The sequence below is a fragment of the Rhineura floridana genome, chromosome 3, assembly GCF_030035675.1.
Source record: "Rhineura floridana isolate rRhiFlo1 chromosome 3, rRhiFlo1.hap2, whole genome shotgun sequence".
NCBI lineage: Eukaryota > Metazoa > Chordata > Lepidosauria > Squamata > Rhineuridae > Rhineura > Rhineura floridana.
In genome coordinates, this window is record NC_084482.1 from 155,523,622 (window position 1) to 155,537,526 (window position 13,905).

Below are 13,905 nucleotides of genomic sequence, written 5' to 3' on the forward strand. Positions count from 1 at the left end.
AGCTATCAGATACCCCCCCCCCAAAAAAGGATGCTCAAGTTCACCCAGCAAACCGGCCATCTACCCGTTGTTACTAAGGAACTTGAAAGCTTACATACATACTTGAATAATATCCATCAACAAGCCAGCAGTCACCAGGCCTAAACCTGCGAAGATGAATGGCACCAAGATCTGTGATGCCATGGAGAAAGATGTTTCTGGAAGGTATCCACTGACTGATCTGATGAACTTACAGGTGAAACCTCTGAGTTTCTTCCCTTGGAAGCACAGTTTCAATTTCAGCTGGGTGACCACCATGATTGAACGCCATTAACCCATACTCAGAAAGCAGGCAGACTGGAGGAAATCCAGGATATGGATCACTTTCAGTTGCACATTCCAGAGTTTAAGGCACTTTTAAATTTAGGATTGTGTCATCACGTGCCATCTGTTTGCTGTTTGTCTCTTCTTCCACAAAAGAGCCACAAGGTTACTTTCCAAAATCCATTTGTCTTAGCTGAATTCAGCTTTCATTAAAGCTTCAGGACAACTCCTTCTTTACATTATACTCCAGAGACGAAACAGAATCCAGAGGAAGGGATTTGATTGTTAGGATGTTTGTGGATAAATAGATGCAAAACCACTTCTTCAGCAACTAGTCTGGCTAGAAACCAGAAAAGACCTGCTTAAGCTATGACATGGAGTACCACCAGCACAAAGAGTGACAGATTATGCAGGGATCCCGTTTGAATGCTTCAAGTAACTGATGTCCTTTCTCCTCCAGTTATAAATACGATGGTTTAAAATATAAGCCTGAGCTGCTTAAATTGCCACAATTGCTTCAAGTTCACCGTATGTGACACTTTACTTGCTTGCTGTCCCAAGTCAAGGAGATGGAGGATAGATTAACTCTTCAGTTTTCTTTCGTCTTCCCTCTTGTTTCTTCAAGGTGAAAAAATGTCATTGGGAACATGAGGCTTAATTCCACTGAAGAGGTCAACAGGCAGAGCTAGGGTGGAGGGGCTGTCTCGTATGCCTGCTCCCTTTTCTTCTCTCTCTCTGTTTCCCCAGCTTTGTACGAGTTCAGGAAATATGTGGTCTCTTGTCTCTAAAAGTCTGACTTTCAGAAGGAGAAAAAAATTCCACAGTAAAAAGCGAATGAGTTTCAAAGGCTAACATCCTTATCTGCTGTCATCACTTCAACTTTCAGCTACTATGCAAAGGCCTGCGATAAGACTCTCTGCATTAGGTTTATTTAAGGTAGTTCTTTGGTCTAGTTAGTCAATGGAAAAATTTCCAGTGGATTCTCTGTGGATTTTTTACTTCCTGTCCTAAAAGTCTGCAAGGCACTGCTATGCATAGCTTAAGAAAAGGAAGGAAAGGAGAAAAGAGAAAAAAGCAACACTGTCTATGGTGGCTTAAGAGCAAGGGCATCTGGCACAGACAAGCGTAGAAATGATCAGGGGGACTCCATCAACTCAAGCCCTTCATGGAATCCGAGGGAAAGCTCCATCCCAGGTGGCTCAAATGTAGTCAGCTGTGTAGGAATTTAGATGTGGGGAAGTTCTGTATGAGATATGTTGTTATCACCTTGATCAATTCTTTAAGAGCCAAATATTTCTGTGTATTCTTGATTAAGAGTGAGGAGGTTGACGAGGAGGGAGGGGACTGTCAGTAACTAGATGGCAACTCTTTTGTGATATAGTTTTGGCCATTCAAGGCCACCTCGAGAGCCTATTGTTTGGATTTAAAAGAATACAAGGATATAATAAAAACTGATAAAAGTCTACATGTTTAAATAATTGAAAAAAGCAATAGTGCCCCAAATTAAAGATGTTGAGGGCCAAGGTTTCTTTTAATGGCAGTTTTTTTTAAAATTTAATTTATATACCGCCCTAAGCCCGAAGGCTCTCTGGGCGGTGTACAAAAAGATAAAAAACAAGCAATGTATAAATACAATAAATACAATAAATCAAGAAAACAAAACAAACAAACAATAAAAGAACCAAACAACATCAAAAATACAAATAATGATGAAAATGCTATTAAAACACACTTTAAAATGCCTGGGAGTATAAAAAGGTTTTCACCTGGCGCCGAAAAGATAGTAGCGTCGGCGCCAGGCGCACCTCATCGCAAAGCCTGTTCCACAGTTCGGGGGCCACCACGGAAAAGGTTTTGCATTGATGAAGAGTTACATGTAGGACATACAGGCATTTGGATGACTAGAAGTTTCAGGTACTATATTTATTATCCGATTTTTGTTTTGTTATTTCATTTATTAATTTAAATGATTTCTACACCACCTTTCAGGATCATAGATCCTCTCAAAGTAGTCCTTCTTTCAAATAGCTTATACTGCTATACATGGGCCCATCCTATTATTCTCAAACCCTGTGAGGTACATTAGGCTGAGACAGTGACTAGCCCAGGGCTGAGACAATGACTAGCCCAGGGTCACTCAGTAGGCTTCATAGCTGAGCAGGGATTTGAACCCAGATATCCATGTTCTTAAGTCCACACTCAGCACTACATTAACCCCCACTTCATCACTGTAAATATTCCCACTGATGACACCCCGATTACTAAAAGTGGATTGATCATGAGGTCTGATTAAGAGAGTCTTTCCGGTGCAGGCTGGGTGGTCTAAAACAAAATGTTTCTGTGATAACATCTGTCTCGAGACTAATCTTTTTAGCTGTTTTCCTCCCCACAGTGAAGAGGCATCTATTCAGTTAGAAAAGTGCCTGACTTAAAGCTAGAACATCTGTATCCAGTATCAGCTGAGACAGAAATGGGTGCTCTTCAGATATTACCTTGCTGCACAGGAACAGGAAGTAAAACCTCCCCAGACTTCCTGTTCCACAGGAACAACATTACATTCAAAAAAACAACATTCACATCCCTCATTCCCTTTCACAAGTGGCAGCATGGAGGGGTATGGAAGGTCCTCCTTCACATACTTAACCCTCCCAAACTGACACCACAGATCCCTATAATCTTCTGGCCCATGGACAGGGCCTCACTGTGTTTCCCTTCAGTTTTGGAGTCTGAAAACAACTGGCAGTTGGAGCTGAGTGTTCTTTCTGGCGGGGGGGGGGAGGGACAAGCTTCCTGCAGCTGTTTTTTCCCTGGCTGATTGCTGGGGGAACGGCCGATCTCCTCCTTGCCGTAATGTTGTCCCTGGGAGGCAGGCGGTGCACGGTCCTTAATTTTCCAGCCAATGGACAGGTCAGAATATGCTTCCCTCTAGCTCAATGTTGATTGATTGACTGAGTTTATTTATATACCACCTTTCCACAGCAAGCCATGCCGAAAGCAACTTACAACAAATATTCCAAACACAAAATATTAGGGCAGGGGAGAGGTGTCGGTTTACAGAACGTAGCAATGGATTCAAACAGGACAAAACCCAACAATTTAGCGAACATAAAATAAATTCAATATTACAAAAAAAATAACCTAGATTTAAACACATGAAAGAAAGAAAGAAAGAAAGAAAGAAAGAAAGAAAGAAAGAAAGAAAGAAAGAAAGAAAGAAAGAAAGAAAGAAAGAAAGAAAGAAAGAAAAGAAAGAAGCTAACGAATAGAGCTCTAGGTGTTCGTCTTCCTGCTCTCCAAGCTGCTATTATTTATTAAATATGGCTGCTCATTCACAAATATTATTTAGGCAGCTTAGGAAGCAAAAAGGCAAAACAACATACAGTATTAAAAATGCAATGTGCAATAATTAGAAAATAATTTAAAAAAACTTCTCTTCTAGGGGAAAGAGAATAAAACAACTAGCAGCTAAGCTTAAAGCGCACACAAGGTGTTAAATGTAGGTTTATTTAAAACAATTTTGTTTTAAAAGCCCAGCTGAACAAAAAGGTTGGTTTTTAGGCACTAAAAACATAATAAAGAGGGCACCAGGCAAGCCTCACTGGGGAGGCAATTCTGTAACCAAGATGTCACCAAGACTGCCCTTCTCCTTAGAAGCTACTCGCTTCTCTTTATATTTATTTATTTTATTTATTGAATTTACATCCTGTCCTTCCTTCCGAATTTAACAGTTTAACAAGAAAAGCATACTAAAAACAGTTCAAAACATTCAAAACACAATTAGAATTCACAATGTTCTATAACACAGTTAAAAACATTCTTTCATCAGTGATCTTCAGGTTCAAGTATACAAAGTACATATATGTAAAAACATATGAAAGAGAAGACATGTTACAGAAACATCCTCAAAATGGCAGGGCGATGTCTCCAGTTTCGAACCTGGAGTCATCACCCTGCCATTTTGGAAATATTTCTGTGCGCCACTGATCTGGCCAATTCCTCCACATGCTGCTAACAATTAACAGGCCTTCTTGTAGCCCAGTTCTCACAGAGGAGGTGGGACTCCAAGATGCCATTCAGCTGTCCAAGCAGTTTGATCTCTGCTATCCCCCCCCCGGGATTCTGTGGCACAGGCAGCACTGCCAGCTAGGTGCCATGAAGGGATGCAGTACCAAGCACAGCCTACAATAAGGTACAACAGTCTTGGGTGAAATGAATTTACTGTTCTACGTCTCACCCCACCATTAAGTAAAATGGACAGTTCTCCCAATGGAGGGATGTAGAAAGTGGAATCCCCCCCAAATCAGTACTGGGATATGTGCTTTTTACCTTGTTCATAAATTATCTAGAATTAGGGGTGAGCAGTGAAGTGGCCAGGTTTGTTGATGATACTAAATTGTTCAGGGTTGTTAAACAAAAAGGGATTGTGAAGAGCTCCAAAAGGACCTCTTCAAACTGAATGGGTGGTAAAATAGCAAATTTAGTTCAATGTAAACTAGTGTAAGATTATGCATACTGGAGCAAAAAATCTTAATTTCACATATATGCTCATGGGGCCTGAACTGGCAGTGACTGACCGGGAATGAGACACTGGGGTTGTAGCGGATACCTTGACAAAGATGTTGACCCAGTGTGTGGCGGCTGCGAAAAAGGCAAATTGAAAATAGAACCGCCGATATCATAATGCTGTTATACAAATCTATGGTGCGGCCAGTACATTTCTGGTTGCCTCACATCAAAAAGGATATCGTAGAGCTGGAAAAGGTTCACAATAGGGCAACCAAAATTATCAAGGGGATGGAGTGACTCCCCTATAAGTAAAGGTTGCAGCATTTGGGGCTTTTCAGTTTGGAGAAAAGGTGAGGAGGAGTGTATGATAGAAGTGTACAAAATTATGTATGGCATGGAGAAAATGGATACAGAAACACTTTTCTCCCTCTCTCATAACACTAGAATTTGTGGACATCCAATGAAAGGAAAGTTGGAAGATTCAGGACAGGCAAAAGAAAGTACTTCTTCACGCAGAGCATAGTTAAACTATGGAATTCACTCCCACAAGAGGCAGTGATGGCCACCAAATTAGAAGGCTTTAAAAGAGGATTAGACAAATTCATGGGGGGTAGTGCTATCTGTAGCTACTAGCCATGACGGCTATGCTCTGCCACCATAGTAGGAGATGGTATGCTTCCAAATGCCAGTTTCTGGAAACCGCAGGGAGAGTGCTCTTGCACTCAGGATGCTGGACTAGAAGGCCCATTGGCCTGATCCAGCAGGCTGTTATGTTCATACATGCTCATTTTCTTATGTTCCAGTTAAGAATTTCTATATTAAAGCCATCAGGTGAGCGCTATAACCATCAAATATATTGTGACTCAAAGACAATTGTGTACCTTCTAAAGTATTGCCTCTTTTTTTGTTGTTAGATTTTATTAATTTGGCCACTGAAGAAGACCAAAAGGTAGAAATGCATATGGCCAACCTACTCCAGGGCTACTCTTTTCAAATAGGCATGTGCCTTATTAGGGCATAGGAGTGCTTTATTGTTAGTTGTATTTATTTTATGGTTATTAAATATTAATTTTAGTGTCTATAGCCCATTTTGGATTATTCTTCCTTAACTCTATTCCTTCTTAAATTTTTTGTTAAGGAAAATCAAATCTTTGTGTCTGTGTTTTATACCACCTATTAATACACAGACGCATATATATTACAGGATGTTACAACAGATCAAAATACAGTAAAACCACAATAATTAATAATTTAAAAACCCTACAGTTAAACAACAGTTAACAACAAACAAACAAATAAATAAATTGCAAGTAGTTAGTATCAATCAAAGATAAAGGTCTTTGCCTAGCACCGAAAGCCTGGACATAGTCATAGGTGCTGGGTGAGGACAGCCTCCTTGGAGAATTCCATGAGGGGGGCACCACAGTTGAGAAGACCCTCTCTCCAGTCACCAGCCATGTTACCATAGATGGCAGATGCACCTGGAGGATGACTTCTGCAGAAGACCTTAAGATACTGGGTAGGGTGATGTGGGAGAAGGTGTTCCTTCAGGTGCCCAGATCTTTAAAGGTAAGCAGAGAATCAGAACAGCTGGAGGGGACCTAATCCCTTACTTGATTCAGGAAATCCATAGCTAGAGAATTTCCAACAGATAGCTGTCCAGCCTCTGCTTGAAGGCCTCAGTGAGGCAGAGCTCATCACCTATTTACAGAAGTGGTTCCATTGTTGAACTGCTCTTACCATTAAAACCTTTCTCATAATAGTCAACCAAAATTTACCCTCCTGCAACTGAAGCTCACTAGAACAAGTCCTGCGCTCTAGGAAAGCTGAGAACAAGTCTTGGCCCTCTCCTGTTTAACAGCCCTTCAGGTATTTGAAAAATGCTGTTATTTCCCATGTCCACCTTAGTTTTCTCTTCTCCAGGCTAAACAAAACAGTTTCTTCCATTTTTCCTCCTAAGACTTCAGTACTTTGAACCAGCAATATAGGGTAGAAAGTTTCCACTACTATATTTTTCTATGGACATTTTCCTGCTTTTTACAAATGTATTGTTTCATAAACCTAATTAACAACATAATATGAACAAAACTGGGCAACTGGAATGGATACAATACTAGCCAAATCTAAAACCCAAACATTAATGCTTGCTAAAATGAGTATGTTAACCATTTCCAGCACCTTCATTCCATGCAACTCACTGCAACTTACAGGAGCCAGAAAATCTATTTAATATTCACTCTCACTTAGTAGCCTGAAGCAAGAGACTTTCTGCCACCTTCATCTTAGACCCAACTCACATGAGAACTTTTTATATGGTCTGTACATGAATTTTACAGAGATTCTGGATGCTCAGTGACTGCTTCACCACATGTCTCAGTTTGCATGCTGGTCTTGCAAACTCGCCTTAACTGAATTATAGAGGTATGAATTTTTACAAATGCATATTTATTCGAGAACACGGGGGTGATGTAGCCTCTTACTTACTTCAAATTTCTCCTTAAAACCCACATTTCCTATGAAGCCTTTGGAACAGCCCCCTAGTCCCCATGACTTTTTTCCCAAGCTTGTTTCCAGATTGTTTTGGATGATAACTGCTATCAGGAGCAGCAAGCATGGCCAATAATCAGAGCTAATGGGAGTCAAACAACATCCAAAGAGCTTGGGTATGGCTGTAACTCAATCTAGCCATGTGCAACTGAAACAGCCACATACTACTTTCCTGTTTCTTCCTGCCTTCCCTTCCTCTGCTGTTTCCCCCATGCTATTTTTTAGATACAGAGATGATATGGCATAGTGGGGAGGCAAGCCTGGCTGGGAGTCCAGAGTCTGCAAGTTCAAATTCCCTCTCGTGTCTCCTGGGTGTAAAGGGCTAGCTAAAGATCACCCTACAGTGAGTGGCTCAGGGGTTACATGCCCTATCTGCCACCTGTGCAGCCATGGGCAAGCTGCATAGTCCCAAGGAGCCCAGTTGCCCCCCAGCTGGCAGTTGCGGACAAAGAATGGGCTGGCTTGTGCAGCTGTGGCAAGCTGAGCAGGCCCTAGCCAGCTGGGGAGGACTAGCCCCAGAGGGAGGCAATGGTAAACCCCCTCTGAATACCACTTACCATGAACACCCTATTCATAGGATCGCCATAAGTCGGGATCGACTTGAAGGCAGTCCATTTCCATTTCCATTTTTTAGACTGGAATCTCCTCAGGGCAGGAACTTGCCCTCTTGTACTCTGTGAAGTGCCATGCACACTGACAGCACTATCTAAATAATGAAACAACAATAACAATGTACTCCATCAATTCAGCAGGCTTTTAACTTTTAAACGCCTGCTGAAAAATCTTTCTGTTCTGCCAGGCTTATGCAAGCAATTAAAAAGATGTCTTTTTGCAATAGCTGACCTCTGTTTTTACTGTATTTTTAATTAATTTTACTGTACAGGGTTTTTTTAAGCTTGTTGTAAACCACTTTGATATTTTTAAATGAAACAGTGGTACCCAAATATATTTTAAATAAATTACTAAATAAGGTGATAAAGTGAAAAAAAGAAACAGAAAGGCACATTTGCACAAGGACTGAGTACACTGGACTGTTAATCAAATTAATGGGGACTAAACTATGTTCCCATACACTTCTGAAATATCCAGTACAGGCTGCTTTTACAGTGATTTAATTGTCTTAAAAGGACACAAATAATAAAAAGGTGCCTGCTTATTATTGAGCAGCATAGCACGCCAATTTGTATGGGGAATACAGTATGTCCTTCATTATTTAGCACAATAAAGTGAGTTATGGAACACAATGTCCAACTGAAATAGGTGGAACCTCTGATCTTATGGGACCTAATGGATTGACTCAATACTGAAGAGCAGCAAAAGGTTAATGTCAGGGAGAAATATTAACACTAGATCTGATAAAGTCGTCGGGACAACAAGAAGGGTTCCCCCCCTCCTTTTTTTTAGTGTCATCTTCCTATCAGATCGATAAAGGGCAGCCTGACCTGATACCTTGCTAGTTAAATAAATCAAGTAGCAGGAGAACAGAATTGCAGTACTGAAAAAACAGAATCTGTTAGAAAGAATTTATTCTGATTCTTGTTTTAAGTTAGACAGAAAACTCCAATCTAAACATAAAATTCAGGTAGGATGGGAAACAATCTATTTTGTTCTTTCAACACCCAATATTGCATTTTTTAAAATCTTATTTGTTTAAGGCTGTAATCCAACATATACACATCACAACTTGTTTAGGATTGTGTTTATGACTATTTATTCCATACATTATCTATAGCTATTGCACTCAAGACAGTGCACAAAACAAGGTTAAAGCAATATATACAAAACAGAACCATTAGAGACTAGCAGTGATAGGCATGGAGAACAGCAGAATATGTAGATACTGTAAACATAAGACATCTGTAAACAGCCCTGGCCTAGGAAGGGACACAGTGATCAACCTGGAACACATTTAGTTATATAGGGATTGAATATAGTGTCTTATCAGATCTAGAAAAATGCTTGTGCAGCACAATCCAATACATTTTACTAAGTTCAATGGGACTTATAGGAGCCTGACTCTATACTCAGAAGTCTCATTGACCTCCCAAATAAGCATGCACATGACTGCAGCCTTAGTCTCAAAGGATCTATAGGCAAACACATTCTGCATCTATAGCCAATGAGGTGGGAGGGAACCAAACATCCAAAACAAGATGAGATCTTGTTGTTTACCTCCCCTAGGTTATTGATACCTAACAGAGAAACATGCAGAGCCTGCTCTCCAGTAACCAAACACAATGAAGCAAATGCACAGAACTTTCTGTTCTTCCTACCTGAACGTAATCCAAGACCATCCCTGCAAGGACCATGCCCATGCCTGCTAGTATGTAAGGCAGGAGCACCTGCAGGCCAATCGCAATGGCAGATTCCTCCTGAAGCTTTGCCATCGCCACTTTTGCTTCGGCAGGCTGCTTCTGAGGCAGGAGCAAAGAGCCATCCTCTGTTCCCTGGCTGCCAAGTTTGCTCTCTTTGTGTTTACTCTTGCCCTTTGCTTTGTGCCTGGATCGTTCTCCATTTCTAGTTCTGCCTTCTTTCCTCCGCTGGCGTGTTTCTTCACCTTTCATGTTGGTTCTTCCAGTTCAGGAGTCCTTTTCGGCAAGGGTGAGATGGAGACCAGACCAGAGGAAAAAAAAGAAACACAGCGAGAGGTGAAAAGAGGGAATGTTGTATGATGCCTTTCAGAAGAAAAGTATATTGGCGTACTTTCATTACCCACCCACCACCCCCGGTGTATCCAAAACAAGGCTTATTTTATCATTGTGGCTCTTCTGGAGTGATCCCCATGAGTAGTATACATTTCACCAGATTTATACAACTTTGCTCATAGGTGATCTTTAGAGAATGGACTAAGGGCACGTGATGTTGTTACACTGGCTGAGTACATACCATACATTTAAAGTACATTGCTTCCCCCAAAGAATCGTGGGGGCTGTAGTTTAATCTCTCACGGAGCTGCAATTCCCAACACCCTTAAACTACAGTTCCCAAGATTATTTGGGGATAGCCACATGCTGTAAATGTTCTCCAAAAATGTATGGTGTGTACACTAACTGTTATGTTAAGCAGGTCTCTCAGCCTGCTCAGTGCCTGAAGCCGCTATAAGCTGCTCTGAGATCTTCCCAAAGGAAGAGGAGCATATAAATGTACTCATTAAATAAAACGTATAGCCCACAAATATCCAAGAACACAGTTTCTTAGCTCATCTGTGAACCAGTTCCACAACTGGCTGATTCTAGAGAAATGACTGCATCCGTGGGAATCAATCCACAAGTTGTCCCTTGCGTGCAAAACCGTCACTTCCCAGTCAGCTCTAATTCATTTACAGTGCAATCCTAACCCGCAATCCAGATTCAGATTCCAAAGAGGTGTTCCTCCACTGGGCTCTGCTGCCATGGAGGCGCCTGCCAAAAGCATAATGCATGCTATTGACAGTGGTGGTCCCATAAAGCCCTGAAATGGGGTGTTTTGGGGGCAGAGTAGAGCTGGTGGTGTATCCAATACGTTCAAAGCTGGACCAGTTTCCAGAGAGGGGCCTGATCCAGGCTCATGTGCCGTGCCAGCAAAATAAATGCAAAAACTGCCCCAACACCAACACCACCTTCAACCCTGGTTGACAGGAGCCAGCAGGCTACAATCTGCCGCTCAGTATGCCCTACCCCCATCAGGATTGTTACCTTAGTCAACTAAGGTCACTTGTTTGCCTAAACCATAAATTCAGCTTTGGCAATATTTTCCCCAATAGTTGCCAGTCTGGTCCACTCACACTGCCTGCTACTTCCTCTTTTACCCATAACCACCCTTATCCTCATTTCTTCACTTTCCTTTGGGGGAAGCCCTGCAATTCACTACGGCAGCCCCAGGTCTCCATTATCTCTCTCACACACTTCTAACATTAATGCCAGAAGTGAGATATTAAAGGAGGGGTGGCACAGGAGGCACAAGGGGTGCAACGCTTACCTGGTGGGCATGTCTTTCTCTGGTGGCTGCCTACATTTTCTTATTAAGTGGCAGAGCAATTAAATGGTGCCATTAAAACTCCAAGATGTTGTACACACATGACATCTTTGCAGTATTCACCCCAATTATGTCTAAAGCGAAGCTGTAAATAGGACTATAGCGTTGAGAATAGGGGGAATCCCTTGAAGGGCCTTTTCGGTTGTGGCTCCCGAACTATGGAATGGTCTCCCCGATGAGGTGCGCCTGGCGCCGACGCTGCTATCTTTTCGGCGCCAGGTGAAAACCTTTTTATATTCCCAGGCATTTTAATGCGTATCATTATATGTATTGTTGTATTTTGTTACTGTTTGATTATTTTTGTTTACCTTTGTTGGTTTGATTCTATTGTTTTATTGTATTTATATATTCCTGATTGCTTTATTTTATGTACACCGCCCAGAGAGCCCTTGGGCTTAGGGCGGTATATAAATTAAATTAAATTAAATAAATAAATAAAATCATGGCTGTTTGAAAAAACATTTGGCTGATTGTTTCTCCTTCTACTGGTTAACCTCTGCTATTTTACTTTCTGAAGATTATTTTGCAATCTGTATTATGGTTTAAGTTTTTCATGTTAACATTCTGATCTTAATGGTGATTAATTGGGGAAGGGCTGTAGCTCAGTGGTACAGCATTTGCCGTGTACGCAGAAGGTCCCAGGTTGAATCCCTGGCATCTCCAGGTAGAGCTGGGAGAGACCCCTGTCTGAAATCCTGGAGAGCTACTGCCAATCAGTGTAGGCATTACTGAGGTAGATGGACCAATGGTCTGATCCAGTGTGAGGTAGCTTCCTATGTTCCTATGCTATATGTTTTATTACTGTTGTGATGTTTGGATGTATTACCTGCCTTGAGTTTCTTTTTGAAAATTAGGTGCGTAACTTTTAAAGCAAGTAAAATAATATTGTGTAGAACCTTTAGTGTTCTGGAATACAGGATGTTCCTGAAATTACAGATTCTCTGGCAACCCTAGTAAAGAAAGTTCATCAGTTTTAATTCTGTTGTTGGGCCCACACAAATATTTATCTGATAGAGTGCTTTTGCAACCAAAACCAAATAGCATTAATGCCATTCCTTCGCCTTCATTGGTAATTGTATGTATGGCTACCAGATGAGTCAGTGGCCAATGCTGAGCTTTGATCTGGGTTCAAGTTTGTCTTAGATCCACAGTTAGTTCACATTTTATTTATTATTTTATTGTTTATTTGATTTATATACCGCCCTTTCCTCCCAATAGGTGCCCAGGTCAGAATATCTATCTTATTACTGTGGCAGGTGTGGAAGTCACTTCTTCACGTCCAGGTCCGCATCAAGCTGACAGTATCTATTGTCCAGGAACCACATCGGCGTATGGTGTGGTTAATTCCCGCCTTACTGACCAAGTCATGAGCTCTTAGCCTTAGTTTCCCCAATGATAAAAAGCTTTGATTACGGAAAGCGGTATAAACACTACGTTTTTCAAATTAAAAAAGGTTGTAATCCTAATCTCCCTGCAATTTAAATAAACAATAGGTTACGCTGAGGGAGGGGGGGCACAAAAGGGTGTGTGAAAGCGAAGGCAAAAACAATCGACTGTGACTGCACCACTCGTCCACAATTCCTGATATAAAGAGAGTAGAGAGCCGAGAACCGAGCCCCGCCCCTTGCCATCCTCAAGCGCTTACCCGCCGCCTTCGTCCTTCCTCGCCTGACTTTATCGCCCCCTGGGACCCAAAAGGGGCATCGCGCGCATCGGGAGCGCATGCAAATGACGGGGCGCGCGGCTGGAACCGCACCTGGAACGGGCCTGCTTTCTAGCGCGCTAGAGCACGCTCGGTGCCGCGGCAGGCACCAGTCATTGTTCTGCCTTGAAGACTGCTTAGTTTTCGCGTGACAGCTCCGTGGCCGGGGCAAGCGGAAAAGGAAGCGTCTGGCGAAGAAGGGGGAGAAGGGAAAGCCCGCAAAGAAGAGACGGGGGAGGGGTATGCTAGGATGGACGCATGCACGCGGCCACTGACGGAGGGTGACGCCCCTTTAGTATTTGCAACAGAGGGTCTTCCTTTGCAGCTGGTGCAGTCCGCAGCTGCAGGCAGGAGATACTTTCCTCTGTTTGCAATGCAACGGGTTTTATTTGCTGGATATTTCCAGGGGTGCTTTTCTTAAAAAAAGAAAAAAGACAGCGAGGTTTTACTTTGTCTGGGAGGCTCATCTTGAGTCTCAAACTGAGAGCCAAGGTAGTGTTAGAGTGTTGGACTACGAGCTGGGATAGTAGAGTTCAAATCTTTACTCAGCCATGAAATTCGCTGGGTGACCTTGGGGCAGTCACTGCCTCTCAGCCTATCCTAGCTCACAGGGTTGTTGTGGAGGTGAAATGAACAGGGGGAGAACCACGTGGATCACTTTGAGCTCCTTTGAGAAAAAGTGGGATATAAATGCAATTAATAATAACAAACTGGGATAGTGGTGGGCTTTGGTTGCACGTGCTCATAGGCTATTATTGCCTCACATAGGGGTGATCCAATTAGGCTTAGCAATGCTCAACTATATTTAGCTTTCTGCACACCAGAGTTCATAT

General features: G+C 42.1%; 1 protein-coding gene across 6 annotated transcripts in view; it reads right to left on the reverse strand.

Annotated features, from left to right (window-relative positions):
* SLC41A3 (solute carrier family 41 member 3) overlaps positions 1–13,905 on the reverse strand; it is a 60,699-nt gene that overhangs the window by 40,103 nt on the left and 6,691 nt on the right. For 2 of the 6 annotated variants that reach the window (XM_061618407.1, XM_061618403.1), the window contains exons 1-2: positions 13,016–13,311; positions 9,630–9,944 (exon numbers count right to left, since the gene is read on the reverse strand). In XM_061618407.1, coding sequence (XP_061474391.1) covers positions 9,630–9,920 — 291 coding nt within the window. In that variant the 5' untranslated portion in view covers positions 9,921–9,944; positions 13,016–13,311. Of the gene's footprint in view, positions 1–102; positions 1,278–9,629; positions 9,945–13,015; positions 13,312–13,905 lie in introns of those variants that run through there. The other 4 variants (XM_061618406.1, XM_061618405.1, XM_061618408.1 and 1 more) reach the window with 4 other exon arrangements.